The 14,711-nt window shown below is 44.3% G+C and overlaps 1 protein-coding gene across 1 annotated transcript; it reads left to right on the top strand.

Annotated features, from left to right (window-relative positions):
- Positions 1 to 1,085: 1,085 nt before the first annotated feature.
- On the top strand, positions 1,086 to 9,613 carry LOC146350726 (cadherin-23-like). The gene is made up of 4 exons (XM_084845644.1): positions 1,086 to 1,260; positions 3,823 to 4,026; positions 9,269 to 9,555; positions 9,608 to 9,613. Exons 1-4 carry the CDS (start codon positions 1,122 to 1,124, stop codon positions 9,611 to 9,613), a joined length of 636 nt encoding a protein of 211 aa, XP_084701770.1. The 5' UTR covers positions 1,086 to 1,121.
- The last annotated feature ends 5,098 nt before the right edge of the window (positions 9,614 to 14,711 follow it).

Below are 14,711 nucleotides of genomic sequence, written 5' to 3'. Positions count from 1 at the left end.
TAATAGTAGCATGAAAAAAGAAAAAAAAGATAGCGTAATAGTGTGTGGTCCCATTTGTTCATACCAGGCAGGTACATATCAGAATTCATGTTAGCTTTCCCCCCGCCCTCCTTTAAGACAGCGGGCAATATCCAGCAGGGAGAGGCACCCTGCTGATTCTCTTATGCCCTGCTGTCACTTCCACAAGCAGCCCTTCCCACCAATTCCGTTGTGCAAGCAGGACCCGCTGCTTGTGCAATGGAGATTGAATGCTTCCTAGAGGAAGCCTCAAAACAAGCAGAAATGCTCATTTCTAGATTGGGATAGGTCAGCAGAGCTCCGTTATGTAAGTTCTGCCAGCCTACCCCATTCCAGAAATGAGCATTTCTGCTTTTCTCCAGTTTTCTAAGTACATCTAAACCAGCAAACTGTGGTTTGAAAGAACCCTCCAAACTAGGATCGCAAATCACAGTTTGAGGACCCTCGTTTGTGATCCTGATCTGAAGGTATTTCTGAAACCATGGTTTGCTGGTTTGGACATAACAGCTGTGGTTTGATAAAACCAGGTAATATTCTACTTAGTGAAGTGCATGAGAGCGGGGAGAAGGAGGGAACACACAAGCAAATGGCTTATTCCTGATCCTATTCCAAACCATGGTTTGGAGGATCAGAAATATGACGTCTGAATGTATCCACTAAGTGATTGCACATATATGCACCTCTCCATCCAGTTTGAAATCACATGTGGCTTCAGCTAGAGCTCCAAATACTTTTGGATTACTTCCGACATATTTATACTTCAGTAAGCTACAGTATCGTTGCCTGCCACATTCCCTCATGTTATGTGGGTTCAGGAACCAGCTAAGGAGGCAAAATTCCCACTAAATGTCCTTTCATTTCAATATACCTGATGAAAGTGTGTCTTTTGTTTTAGCAGGGCTGTAAGGCTTCTCCCAGGGGGCGTCTTGATTCAGTCTGCCAAGGTTGTGCCCGTCACTCCTCCATGGTCTCAAGTCTCATAGAGCCTCACCCTGTTTCACTCATTCATTTTTCATTGCTGACCATTGTGTCATAGGGGTGGGGAGGGAAGAGGGAAGGAGAGGAAGTAGTCTATTGATATTGTCCCTGTTATTGAGCTCTCCATGTTCGATTCAGGAACTCGCATCACAGTCCCTAATGGGCCAGTTCTAGCTTTGGACAATGACCAGGGTATCAATGCAGTGGTGACATACCAGCTCCTTGGGACAGCAACAGACCTCTTCATCATTGACAACATAACAGGTAAGAAAACTATACACCTTTAGTTAGCAGGCAGCCTATGTACTGTAAAGCCCTGGTCAGGGAATGAGGTAATGGGGCCAATGGAAGAACGGGCTGGAAGCAGAGGCGGGAAAACATTTAAGAAAAGGTCTGTTGAGAGACAGTTGGAGAAGAAAGTCTGTTGGAGAAGAGGAGGAGGAAGTAAAAGCTGAAGAAGGGTATAGCAGTGAGAAACTGCAGGATGCAGACAACTTGAAAACAGAGACAATTCAGCTGACCAACAGATAGCTTGGGACAGACTAGTGGGCCCTGCTGTGAAGAACTGAATGGATTGACAGGCAGTAGCTGCTATTTGTTGTGAAATAGAGGATCTTTTCCATCACAGCAAGAGGATCTGATTTGGAGAAAACTCAGTCAGTAACCCTATATAACGGAGGGAGCAATCCTGCCTCTGAACTTGGAAGCAACTGCCTATCCAGTGCAGGGCAGGTGGAGCATGGAAGAGATCTTCTCCTCTGGGCTCTGGCCACCCTGCATTTGCAGCTAGGCAGCTGATTTCGGCTGTCTAGCTGTAGGAAGGCAGAGCGGGGGTGGTGGGAGGCTGGACAATGCATAGGAAGCATTGTGCCGGCACTTCCACGCTCCCCGCCCGTGGGAATGCCCCCTTTTGCCCCACTCCACACTACTCTTCTGAGCGCAGAGCCCAGGGACTATCCGTGCTGCCTACGAGGTGGCAGAGGTGGGGGCGGGGAGGCAGTTTTCTGGGAACTGAGTGCAGGCTCCGAGGTCAGTTCCCAAAAACTGAACAATCCCATGGGCGTCTAGCCACTGTCTAGCAGCCATAGGATTGAGCCCTTAGTGGAGTAGACACATTAACAGTTGTGTAATTAGTTTGAGTAGAATAAGTTTTATGGATATATAAAATAAATTATAATGGTTATACATTTAATTTCTTGTGTTTAATAAAGATTTTTATGGAAGTGGCAGCAATGATTATTCTTGCCTTGGTCTCTTCATATCCTTAATGAATTAGCACCTCTGTGCATGATACTAGGCTAACGTCGTCTCCGGTAATGGCAGGATTTCTGTGTAGCTCCTCTTACCTTATTTTTAATTTGTTTCTAAAACCTCTGTCCTGCTGTTCTTCTTTACATCATATGTTAAGGCAGTTGACAAACTCTTATGGTCAGTACATCTGGAAGCTTTGTGTCTGCAGCAAGGAATTAATGTTAGCCACAGTGGAATGTGGCTCCTTTATACAGAGTGTAAGATTGCTGTAACCCATCCCACATTGAGATGGGGCTAAAACAGATGCACAGAAGCCCCATGTTGATTATCTGTTGCCAAGTTGTACCATTTCATACTACTGCAAGGGCGAGCGGGGGAGATGGAATGTTTGAGTGCTCCCAACACAGAAAACTAACATGCCAGGAAGAAGGCAAACCAAATCCTTCTGCCTGACATGCTAGACTTGTGTTTGCGGGGGAGATTTTTCTGTGGGGGAACATCCCATATCCCATGTATGAAATGGTAGAGCCTAGCATATGATGCATCGAAAAGGCTTACAAAAATCCACTCATCAGTTGTGTATGCTTTTGTTTACCCACACGCGGGATGAGTAAGCTGGAGGCCTCACCATATTGTATGTATCACAGCCCAGGGGCATTCCTAGGCACTTAAAAGATTCAGGGCCCAGGCCTATAGGACACAAATCTGCATAAAATTTGCATATGTTAATTTATATCTGTCTATGCAAATTTAGAAATAATTAGGAGGATTTCTTTAAATTTCACAGGAGGCAAAACCAGCCAATTAATTTCTCATCCAAATACTCTCAAATAAAATAACTTAGTCAATTTTCATCCCGCCCCAGGTCATCCCAAACCAATGGAATATTTTTTTCTAAGCCTAGTTGCCATGCAGGGGAAGATTTGGGGGGTGGGGTTGCAGCATGTGAGAAGGGGAGAATTAACCATTCCCTCCCCAGCTGTAATCCCCCTTGAAAATTGCCCCCTACATGGGATTCAAGTTGAGGGGAAAAAAAACTTCTATTGGCCCCCATGGACACTCAGAGCTCTGTGGAATAGATCTGAGGACAGGGCCTCATAAGTCCAGGCCTAGCAACTTCACTGGCACTGCCTGCTTTTGATCTTGGGCAGGGCAGAACATGGGTAGAATTTTTTGACAAAGTAATCTGTCTGAAATATAAATATTTAAGTCACCCTACAACAGGCACATTATTTTGGTGACAAGCCCAGATATATATTTCATTCATCCATTTATTCGTCTTATTTTATGATGCATAGACATCACACTAAGAAAAAATGCAGAGCAGAGCTGATGACATGCAGTCTCCACGTAAGGAGGTCTCTACGCATTGCTTTTCCTTTACAATTAGCCATTTTTTGCAACTTGCAATTGCCAGTGTATATTTTTAAGGGGCACCATTTGCTGCAGTTGCCATTTTGGCAAGATGAGATTTATACTTGACGGCATGCTTGGTAGAACTTGAAAAGCCTTTGGCCACATTTGTCTACAGTTGGCTCATACCTTTTCTAACCGATTCTTATTAATAACCTCCAGGTGTCATTTTGGTGAAGCCAGGGCAGGTGATAGACAGAGAAGCCTTCTTGAATCCAGTCTTGGAATTTCTGCTGGTTGCAATAGATGTTGGCAAGTTGAACAGCACTGCTAGCCTCACGGTGACCATTCTTGACGATAATGACAACAGGCCAACCTTTCATCCAGCAGTGTTGACTGCTCACGTGCTGGAAAACAGCCCTCCAGGTCAGAATGAAGGCAAAATGCAAAGATGCTGTTGGGAGTGAGATGAGGATAGGTATTGGGAATTTAAAAAGAGGAAAGTGAGGAACCAAAATGATTGAAAATATTAAGTGTGGGGAACCAGGAAGCAATCAGGGAAATTAAGAGGTCCATTTACAATATTCTGCACCACATTGATAAACAGTTATATTCTGAGAACAGACAATTGGAACAAAACTCCTTTCCAAAGGATACTATTTTTTCCTTATCAAAATAATTTATTTTTAAAAATGAAGGGATCTGATTAGTTTTCCAAATTTGAAATGAAGAATGGCCTAGTTCAGGTGTACATTTCCCAGCTAGTTGAACCATATTTCAGCTGATGGGAATGAACATTGGAACTGCATGCTCTCCTCTTGCCTCTTCCCTTCCTCAGCATGCTGATCCTGGTTAGCGTAAACTACAGTTCCCCATTATGTCCAGAACAGGGAACTGTAATTTAATGTCAGTTTACTAACCAAAATCTTAAACATACAAGCCATAGCTTAACATTCTGGTTAGTAAACTGACATTAAACTAGAGGTATCCATTTTGCCACACTGACAACAAAGGTCCGCATAGTTAAAGCAATGGTATTCCCCGTAGCAACCTCTGGCTGCGAGAGCTGGACCATAAGGAAGGCTGAGTGAAGGAAGATAGATGCTTTTGAACTGTGGTGCTGGAGGAAAATTCTAAGAGTACCTTGGACTGCAAGAAGATCAAACCAGTCCATACTCCAGGAAATAAAGCCAGACTGCTCACTTGAGGGAATGATATTAAAGGCAAAACTGAAGTACTTTGGCCACATCATGAGAAGACATGATACCCTGGAGAAGATGCTGCTGCTAGGGAAAGTGGAAGGCAAAAGGAAGAGGGGCCGACCAAGGGCAAGGTGGATGGATGACATTCTGGAGGTGACGGACTCGACCTTGGGGGAGCTGGGGGTGGCGACGGCCGACAGGAAGCTCTGGCGTGGGCTGGCCCATGAAGTCACGAAGAGTCGGAAGCGACTGACTGAATTGTTGTTGTTCAGTCGTTCAGTCGTGTCCGAATCTCCGTGACCCCATGGACCATAGCACGCCAAGCCTTCCTGTCCTGCGCTCTCTCCCGGAGCGTGCTCAAGTTCATATTCATTGCATCTGTGATGCTATCTAGCCATCTCATCCTCTGCCGTCCCCTTCTCCTTTTGCCTTCAGTCTTTCCCAGCATCAGGGTCTTTTCCAGGGAGTTTTCTCTTCGCATTAGGTGGCCAAAATATTGGAGCTTCAGCTTCATTATCTGTCCTTCCAATGAGCACTCAGGGTTGATTTCCTTTAGGATGGACTGATTGGACCTCCTTGCAGTCCAGGGGACTCGTAAGAGTCTTCTCCAGCACCACAGTTCGAAAGCATCAATTCTTCGGCGCTCAGCCTTCCTTATAGTCCAGCTCTCACAGCCATACATTACTACTGGGAAAACCATAGCTTTGATTAGACGGACCTTTGTCGGCAAGGTGATGTCTCTGCTTCTTACTATGCTGTCTAGTTTGGCCATAGCTTTCCTCCCAAGGAGCAAGTGTCTTTTAATTTCATGGCTACAGTCACCATCTGCGGTGATCTTGGAGCCCAAGAAAGTAAAATCTGTCACTGCTTCCATTTCTTCCTCTTCTATATGCCAGGAAGTGATGGGGCCAGATGCCATGATCTTAGTTTTTTTAATGTTGAGTTTCAAACCATTTTTTGCACTCTCCTCTTTCACCCTCAGCAAGAGGCTCTTGAGATCCTCTTCGCTTTCTGCCATTAGGGTGGTATCGTCTGCATATCGGAGGTTGTTGATAATTCTCCCAGCAATCTTAATTCCGACCTCTGATTCATCCAACCCGGCATTTCTCATGATGTACTCTGCATATAAGTTAAATAAGCAGGGTGACAATATGCAGCCTTGTCGTACTCCTTTCCCAATTTTGAACCAATCGGTTGTTCCATGTCTGGTTCTGACTGTTGCTTCTTGACCCTCGTACAGGTTTTTCAGGAGACAGGTAAGGTGGTCTGGTACTCCCATCACTTTAAGAATTTGCCACAGTTTGTTGTGATCCACACAATCAAAGGCTTTAGCGTAGTCAATGAAGCAGAAATAGATGTTTTTCTGGAATTCTCTTGCTTTCTCCATGATGCAGCGAATGTTGGCGATTTGATCTCTAGTTCCTCTGCCTCTTCTAAACCCAGCTTGTACTTCCGGTAGTTCTCGGTTCACGTACTGCTGAAGCCTAGCTTGTAGGATTTTGAGCATCACCTTGCTGGCATGTGAAATGAGCGCAATTGTGCGGTAGTTTGAACACTCTTTGGCGTTGCCCTTCTTTGGAATTGGAATGTAAACTGACCTTTTCCAGTCTTGTGGCCACTGTTGAGTGTTCCAGATTTGTTGGCATATTGAATGCAGCACTTTAACAGCATCATCTTTTAGGATTTTAAATAGCTCGGCTGGAATACTGTCATCTCCGCTAGCTTTGTTGTTACTAATGCTTCCTAAGGCCCACTTGACTTCACTCTCTAGGATGTCCGGCTCAAGTTCAGTGACCGCACTATCATGGCTATCAGGGACATTCAGATCTTTCCTGTATAGTTCTTCTGTGTATTCTTGCCACCTCTTCTTAATCTCATCTGCTTCTGTTAGGTCCCTGCCTTCTTTGTCCTTTATCATGCCCGTCTTTGCACAAAACGTTCCCTTGAGATCTCCAATTTTCTTGAAGAGATCTCTAGTCTTTCCCATTCTGTTGTTTTCCTCGATTTCTTTGCATTGTTCATTTAAGAAGGCCTTCTTGTCTCTCCTTGCTATTCTCTGGAACTCTGCATTCAGTTGGGTATATCTTCCCCTTTCTCCCTTGCTTTTCGCTTCCCTTCTTTCATGAGCTACTTGTAAAGCCTCATCAGACAGCCACTTTGCTTTCTTGCATTTCTTTTTCTTTGGGATGGATTTCGTTGCTGCCTCCTGAACAATGTTACGGACCTCCGTCCATAGTTCCTCAGGCACTCTGTCTATCAGGTCTAATCCCTGAAATCTATTCCTCACCTCCACTGTATATTCATCAGGGATATGATTTAGGTCATACCTGAACGGTTTAGTGGTTTTCCCGACGTTCTTCAATTTAAGCCGAAATTTTGCAAGAAGCAGCTCATGATCTGAGCCACAGTCAGCTCCAGGTCTTGTTTTGACTGACTGTATGGAGCTTCTCCATCTTTGGCTGCAAAGGACATAATCAATCTGATTTCGATATTGACCATCTGGTGACGTCCATGTGTAGAGTCGTCTCTTGTGCTGTTGGAAAAGAGTGTTTGCTATGATCAGCATGTTCTCTTGGCAAAACTCTATTAGCTTTTGTCCTGCTTCATTTTGTACACCAAGGCCATGCCTGCCTGTTATCCCGGTGATTTCTTGACTTCCTACTTTAGCATTCCAATCCCCTATGATGAAGAGGACATCTTTTTTTGGTGTTAGTTCTAGAAGGTGTTGTAGGTCTTCATAGAACCGATCAACCTCAGCTTCTTCGGCCTCAGTGGTTGGGGCATAGACTTGAATTACTGTGATGTTGAATGGTTTGCCTTGGATTCGTACTGAGATCATTCTATCATTTTTAAGATTGTACCCCAATACTGCTTTTCCCACCCTTTTGTTGACTGCTACTCCATTTCTTCTAAGGGATTCTTGCCCACAATAGTAGATATGATGGTCACCTGAATTAAATTCGCCCATGCCTGTCCATTTTAGTTCGCTGATTCCCAAGATGTCGATGTTCAATCTTGCCATCTCATGTTTGACCACCTCCAGCTTCCCTTGATTCATTGATCTGACATTCCAGGTTCCTAAACAATATTGTTCTTTACAGCATCGGATTTTCTTTTCACCACCAGACACATCCACAGCTGAGTGTACTTTCGGGTTTGGCCCAGCCGCTTCACTCTTTCTGGCGCTACTTGGAAATACCCTCTGCTCTTCCCCAGTAGCATATTGGACACCTTCCGACCTGAGGGGCTCATCTTCCGGCGTCATCTCTTTTAGCCTTGTGATACGTTCCATGGGGTTTTCTTGGCAAGAATACTGGAGTGGGTTGCCATTTCCTTCTCCAGTGGACCACATTTTGTCAGAACTCTCTGCCATGACCTGTCCGTCTTGGGTGGCCCTACACGGCATAGCTTATGGCTTCACTGAGTTACGCAAGCCCCTTCGCCACAACAAGGCAGTGATCCATGAAGGGGACTGACTGAATAAACAACAACAAATCCATTTTGCACATAATGGGAAACAGTAGTTTAAGCTAACCAGGACTGGTGTACCCAGGGAGAGGAGGCAAGGGGTAGTGGAGTACACTATCCCAATACTTGTTCCTGGCTGCCAAACTAAGGTTTTGCAAACCAGGAAATGTATATCCAAATTGGCTCAGTATCCTCCTTAACAAAAAGAAGCCTCCAAATGAGCTTGCTAATTCCATGTTTTCATTGTTACTGAACTCAATATTTTCTATTTCATTTGATACTGGGTTGTATTTTTTACCTAAAGGTCAGAGGTTGAATCTGTGCTGACTTCCAGCTGGCCTTCAGATGGTACCTATATTGTCAGGAGAATTTAAAAATGTTGTGTGCATGGATTGCTAGGGATTTCCCTAGCAGCAAGCATTGATTACTTTTCCTCATTCTGTTTTTTTCTGGCAAATAAGGAAGAGGTGATGATTTCCTGTATATGTGTTTAGTTGGCAGTCACCACTTGATTTTTCCCATCCATGTTTTTAAGAAGTGTCAGTCACTCTCACCATCCGATGCATGTCTACTCAGAAGTAAGTCCCACGGAGTTCAATGGAACTTATTCCCAGAGAAGTGGTTATAGAATTGCAGCGTTCATATTTTAATGGAAGAGCTCATTCTGTACAGGCCACATATATCACCTTTCTTCAGTCTGCCATGAACCCCCATTTAGTCCTTCAGGCAACCCGCTACCATCTCATGGGATTCATTTAGCTCCTTTGGCTCTATGCTCTCCACATAACCCTTTACCAATGGTGAGAAGGAGAAATGTGTTAATGTAGTATCATCACGCTGCACACCTATATTAATGATAGGGGTTTTACAGTTTTCTTTATAGTAGGCTCCAGCACTTGCTTCCAGGAGGAGAATGCTGGAATGTCTGTTGGGTTGTTGGATCAATTCAAAATGGTGGCTCTTTTGTTCTAATGATCACAGTCTGGGTTTCTCCCTAGGTTTTTCTGTCCTTCAGGTAATGGCAACCGATACGGATAGCGGACTGAACCAGCAGCTGAGCTATCGTGTTGAAAGTGGAGCTCAAGATAGGTTTTTGATTAACAGCATCACCGGGGTGATCAGTGTGGCCCACATCACCATAGACAGAGAAGAAAAGGATAATTACCAGCTGATGGTGGTTGCTGTGGATCGAGGCACGCCGCCTCTCTCTGGCACAGCCACTGTGAACATCCTCATTGATGACATCAATGACTCTCAGCCAGAGTTCATCAACCCCATCCAGACGGTCAGCATGCCCGAATCAGCTGCCATAGGCACAGTTGTTGCTGAGGTGACAGCAATAGACAGAGACCTCAATCCCCGGCTGGAATACTACATCATTGAAATCCTGGCCAAAGATGATACTGATGCTCTTGTGCCAAACCAACAGGGAGCTTTTGCAGTGGATTTTAGAACAGGTACAAGAGCTGGAAAGTGAACTTTGATTCTAAACAGCTAAAGTCTTTAGGTTATCAACATACACAGCTTCTAAAGAAAAGGGTCAAAAAAGTGGAAGGCCAGATTAGTATTCTATACCATTTTAACATTCAAAATAAACGTTACTGTCCCAAAATAGCATTTACAGTAACTGTTATATTCAATGTACTCTCTTAGGCTTTCAGTACATTGGAGGTGGAAAAATCAGCATTTGTTATTAAAGATCAATTTTCACTTAAGAGACGTGGAGTGCAACAAATAGTGAGGAAGATACTATCTTTTCTACTTTCTTTTCACCTCTGTTTCTCTTTCCTTCTCTACCTCCCCTTTCTCTTTCATTGTTAGTCTTTCCCTTTCTTACTTTCCCTTGCTTTCTCAGTGTTTCTTTATGCACCTTTGGTCAGTACTTGCTCTAACTAACCAACCAACTAACTAACTAACTAACTGATCTTATTTTCCTTGTGGCTCTCAGACCTGCAGGTTTGATTTCTGTATTTCTGTGTGTATGCTCAATGTCTCCTTTCCATCTCAGTCAGCACCTTCTCCATCCTCATCCTCAGCCTCCCTGGTTTAGTGCTGGTTTGTGCCTTGCTAGCAGACAGCAGCTGAAACACATGCCTTCCATACATTGTGTCCTAGCCTTCACAGACTGAATGCTGACAGCTCCTCAGAAGCATCTAGCTGCTAGGGAGTGGGAGGGGCAAGCATTTTTAGGGTAAGTGACCTTTTGTCCTGTGTTTTGGTATGTAAGGGAGGGTAGCAAGGGCTCCTGAATACAGTGTAATCCAAGATGACATCAGTTTGGTCATTCGTGATCCTAAAGATTTAAAAAGGTAAAGGTAAAGGTGTCCCCAACCAGTCGTGTCCGACTCTAGGGTGTGGTGCTCATCTCCATTTCTAAGCCGAAGAGCTAGCGCTGTCTGAAGACGCTTCCGTGGTCATGTGGCCGGCATGACTGAACACCGAGGTGCACGGAACGTTGTTACCTTTCCCGCCGAGGCGGTACCTATTTATCTACTTGCAATTTCTTGCTTTTGAACTGCTAGGTTGGCAGAAGCTGGGACTGAAGACGGGAGCTCACTCTGTCACGCAGCACTCGGGTCTCGAACTGCTGTCCTGCTGACCTTCCGGTCTGCAATTCAGCATCTTAACCACTAAGCCACCGCGGCCCCTAAAGATTTACCCATGGTTATCTGCTTGCAATTCATTGATCACTTTGAGCCTTTCTACACAAGGCTTTTATTGTGTGGTCGTGATTCTTCACTCACAGTAGTTTAACATGACATCATCTTCCAGGGCCTCTCTCCTGCTTTGCAACCACTATCGCGTATTTTTCCCTAACAAAGGAAGTCTAGTATTTTTTCTGAATGGTGTTATAGAACCGGGTGTAATTCTTAAATTCTGCTATACTATAGCACCACCTAGTGATTGTGTAATGGAACATATAGAAAGGAAGAGTGGGAGGGGGGGAAGCCCTAGGAAAAGAACACATGTAAAGGAGCCAATCTTAATCCCTCAAAGAATCTGGAAGCAGAACCCTCAGTAACAATGCAGGTTAAAAGCCTAGTGTGCAAAAACTCTTTATGCATCCTTTCCCCAATAAACATAGATGAATATTAGCTTGTTTTATCTTAGCAACAATCTTGCAAAGTTGGCTAGTCTGAGAGATAGTAATTTACTCAAGGTGATCCAGTGAACTTCATGGCTAAGCAGATATTTGAACTCAGGCCAAGATCAGCATTTTATCCACTATCCATCCAGACTGAATATAATGCAATGGTTATGTCTAAATTTGCAGTGACTGAACAAAGGGTAAGCGCCAGTTCATAAGACTAGACCATAAATATCATCAGGCCATGAAAGTTTTGTTGAAGCAAAATTTTGACATTCATCACAATCTTAGTGACCATGGGAGCCAGATTAACACTGCAATCTTATAACTCTGTTGCACTGTTTTCAATTAGACTTGCTCCCTAGTAACTGTGTTTATGATTACAGCTGCTAGAGCAATCCTGTGGCCCACAGACAGTGTCTGCAGTGTCATAGGATGCCGTGGACCTCGTCCTCCATGTCCATAGACAGAGCTACAAGCACAGTCAGAGGAGATCCGATTGTGGATCTTCTCTCCCTTCCACCCCCACCAGCTGTCACTGAAAGCTCTGTGGTGACTCCTCTTTCTGAGGTTTCCCACCTTGGAGAGCTCCTTTAGTGATCTGACTGGTTCTGACTGAAACCCAGAGTGGATGCACTGCCCCACTGACATCAGAGCCACCAGCCTCCACTGCATCTACGTTACTACAGAACAGAGGTTCTATCAGTTTAATTTAGACCTACAAATTGCTGTTGGGACTCAGATTCCCTTGCTGATCTACCATAGATCACGCAGAGGACTACCTGTAGATACTGATCTACTTGCTGCTGACCCCTGAGGGTACAGAATAAGGATGGATTGAATTACAGCAACCTGAATGAGTGTGTGTTTTTTTTGTAGATGGGATGGCTAGCTAACTCACTTAGGAAAAGATCCATGAAGAGAAGAGCCAAGGAAGATGAGGAAGTTTTTGAGCTTAATGTACTTTCTCAGCCTACAAAGGCTGTATCCTCCATGTTTTGGTGGTGCTATTTAACTTGAAGTCCATTCCCCGCCCCCTCCTACTTTTCAGGTGCTGTGAAAGTTAAGTCCACTCTAAACAGGGAACAGGTGGCCACTTATGAAGTCACAATTTCTGTCTATGACAATGCCAGTGATGTGATTGACCGCTCAGTTAGTGTGCCAAATGGTAAGGTAATTCCTAATTCAGATTAGACAAATTGGTTTGCATTGTGGTGCTGAGAACTAAAAAGGATTGCTGCCAGACTACTTCGTATTCAGATTTTTAATATTCATTATTCCTGTTCTTCCCTTTCTTTTCCCTGTCCTCTGACTCTAACAGCAAAGCTGACCGTAAATGTATTGGATGTCAATGATAATACTCCTCGATTCCGTCCTTTTGGGACAACATTTGTCATAGAAAGGATCCTGGAAGGCGTCACTCCAGGGACCACCTTGATATCCGTGTCAGCTGTAGATCCAGACAAAGGCGCTAATGGACTGATCACCTATAAGCTACTCAACCTCTCACCTGAGGGATATGTCCAGCTTGAAGATGTCTCAGCAGGTAGGTGGGGCAACGTGAGAGGTCTTACCAGGACATTCTTAAGGAATTTCTCCACAAAAAGAGAGAGAAGGTTATTCTCCATAATATACACCTTTCCCTTCCTAGTACTATGAATTTTTGTTGATCATGCTGGCCAAAAGCACAAAGAAAGAAGGTTTCTGTGCCACTGGAAACCAAGTGGGAAATGAATATATATACACACACACACACACTGTATATAAATATATCACTTTATTTCCCACTGGGTTTCCAATGGCACACCAAAAGCTTCTTTCTTTGTTCATTTGGCCAGCATCATCAACAAAAATTCATAGTACTAGGAGGAAGAGATACACACTCAAGCTGAAGGGTAGAGAGTTCTGAGAATCAAAGCTCCATCCTCTGGTCTAGTCAAGTCTACCTTTTGCTCTAGCCCAACCATATCTTCCTTCCATTCCAGTAAAATGCATTCTTATGGAGACATTTTTCCCTCGCTGAGGCCAGCAGGGCTGAGCTAGTTAACCTGGCTCACTTTGGATCTAATTAAACAAACAAACCCGAAGTTCTCTCCTCTCCCCAAATTGGATTAAGAACCCTGCACCATTCATTGCCTTCATAATAAGTGAGAATTGTTATAATTATTGTACATGGTGCTTTATGATGTTAACATAAACAAAAAAGACAAGGCCCTGTCCCAGTGAGGTTACAAACCAATTTTCAACTTTTGACTTAAACAACAGTTAGCTTTGTTTCCTGTGAGACAGATAGTACAAAGACTCTACCTATACGGTTTTTGCTTGCAGTGCAAGAATGTTTATCAAAAGCATTGCTTTCCTTCAGCCAAACAGAGCTTTATAGTTCATGCTCTCCAACTAATATCCTAGGGGGAATCTTCACAGCAACAGGTTTAGTTTGCACTCCATTTTGTTGTGCTTTTTACTGAAACTGGAGCGCTTACTTCGGATTCACGACGTAGCGCTAATGCACTATTTCGACATTGCGCTTTTGCACCTTACTTTTTTTAAAAGTTAGAGGCTGCCCAGCGGAGCACACCTATACTTTGCAGGGATGGCCACCAGAGTTTAGTGGTAGGCAAGGCGAGCTACCATGAGGTAGCTCAGAGCTCCTGAACAGCCAGCTGCAAAATGGTGGAAACATCAGGGAAACACTGGGGAAACATCCCTTGATCAGGGTCAGTGAGGTCATAGCCAGGTGACAGACACACCCCGGGGCAGAGCTATCATGCCGAAGTAAATGTGGAGGGTTGGTGCACATCGCAACAGAAATGCAGAGAAGCTGAATTAAGGAAAACAATCGGACTGAAAGTAGTCTCAGGAAAAAAAAATTTCCAGAGCAAATCTCCGGAGTGGCTGCGGGATGGCCATGATGTCATGTGCCCTGAAAGACCTCCAGATGCAGCAAACTTGCAGCAAATCCCCCATGGGGACAACCCCCTAATGTCATTTGTCCCACACCACAGACTCTATTCCCATCATTAAGTAATCAGCAGACTCTTACGATCCTCTCCTGTAATGGCCCTGAACAGGTACTTTAATATTAGTCAAAAGGGCTGCCTGCCATTCCAGCATCAGAGCCTGTCTGCTGAGGGTAGGTAAAATGATTTACTGGAGGATGGCAGGAAAGTAGGAGAGTAATTAGCAGAAAGATCAGAGAGGACAGCAGTCCTAATGTCTACCTGTTCTCTTGTAGGAAAGGTAGTTTCCAACAGGACGGTGGACTATGAAGAGGTGCAGTGGCTGAATTTCACTGTTCAGGCCTCAGACAATGGGACTCCACGGAGATCAGCTGAGATGCCAGTGTACCTAGA

Source organism: Heloderma suspectum, chromosome 3 (genome assembly GCF_057233095.1).
Source record: "Heloderma suspectum isolate Gila_16-S chromosome 3, 16-S_ref, whole genome shotgun sequence".
NCBI lineage: Eukaryota > Metazoa > Chordata > Lepidosauria > Squamata > Helodermatidae > Heloderma > Heloderma suspectum.
The sequence above is the reverse complement of the archived record's forward strand: the minus strand, read 5'-3'. Positions and strand labels throughout refer to the sequence as shown.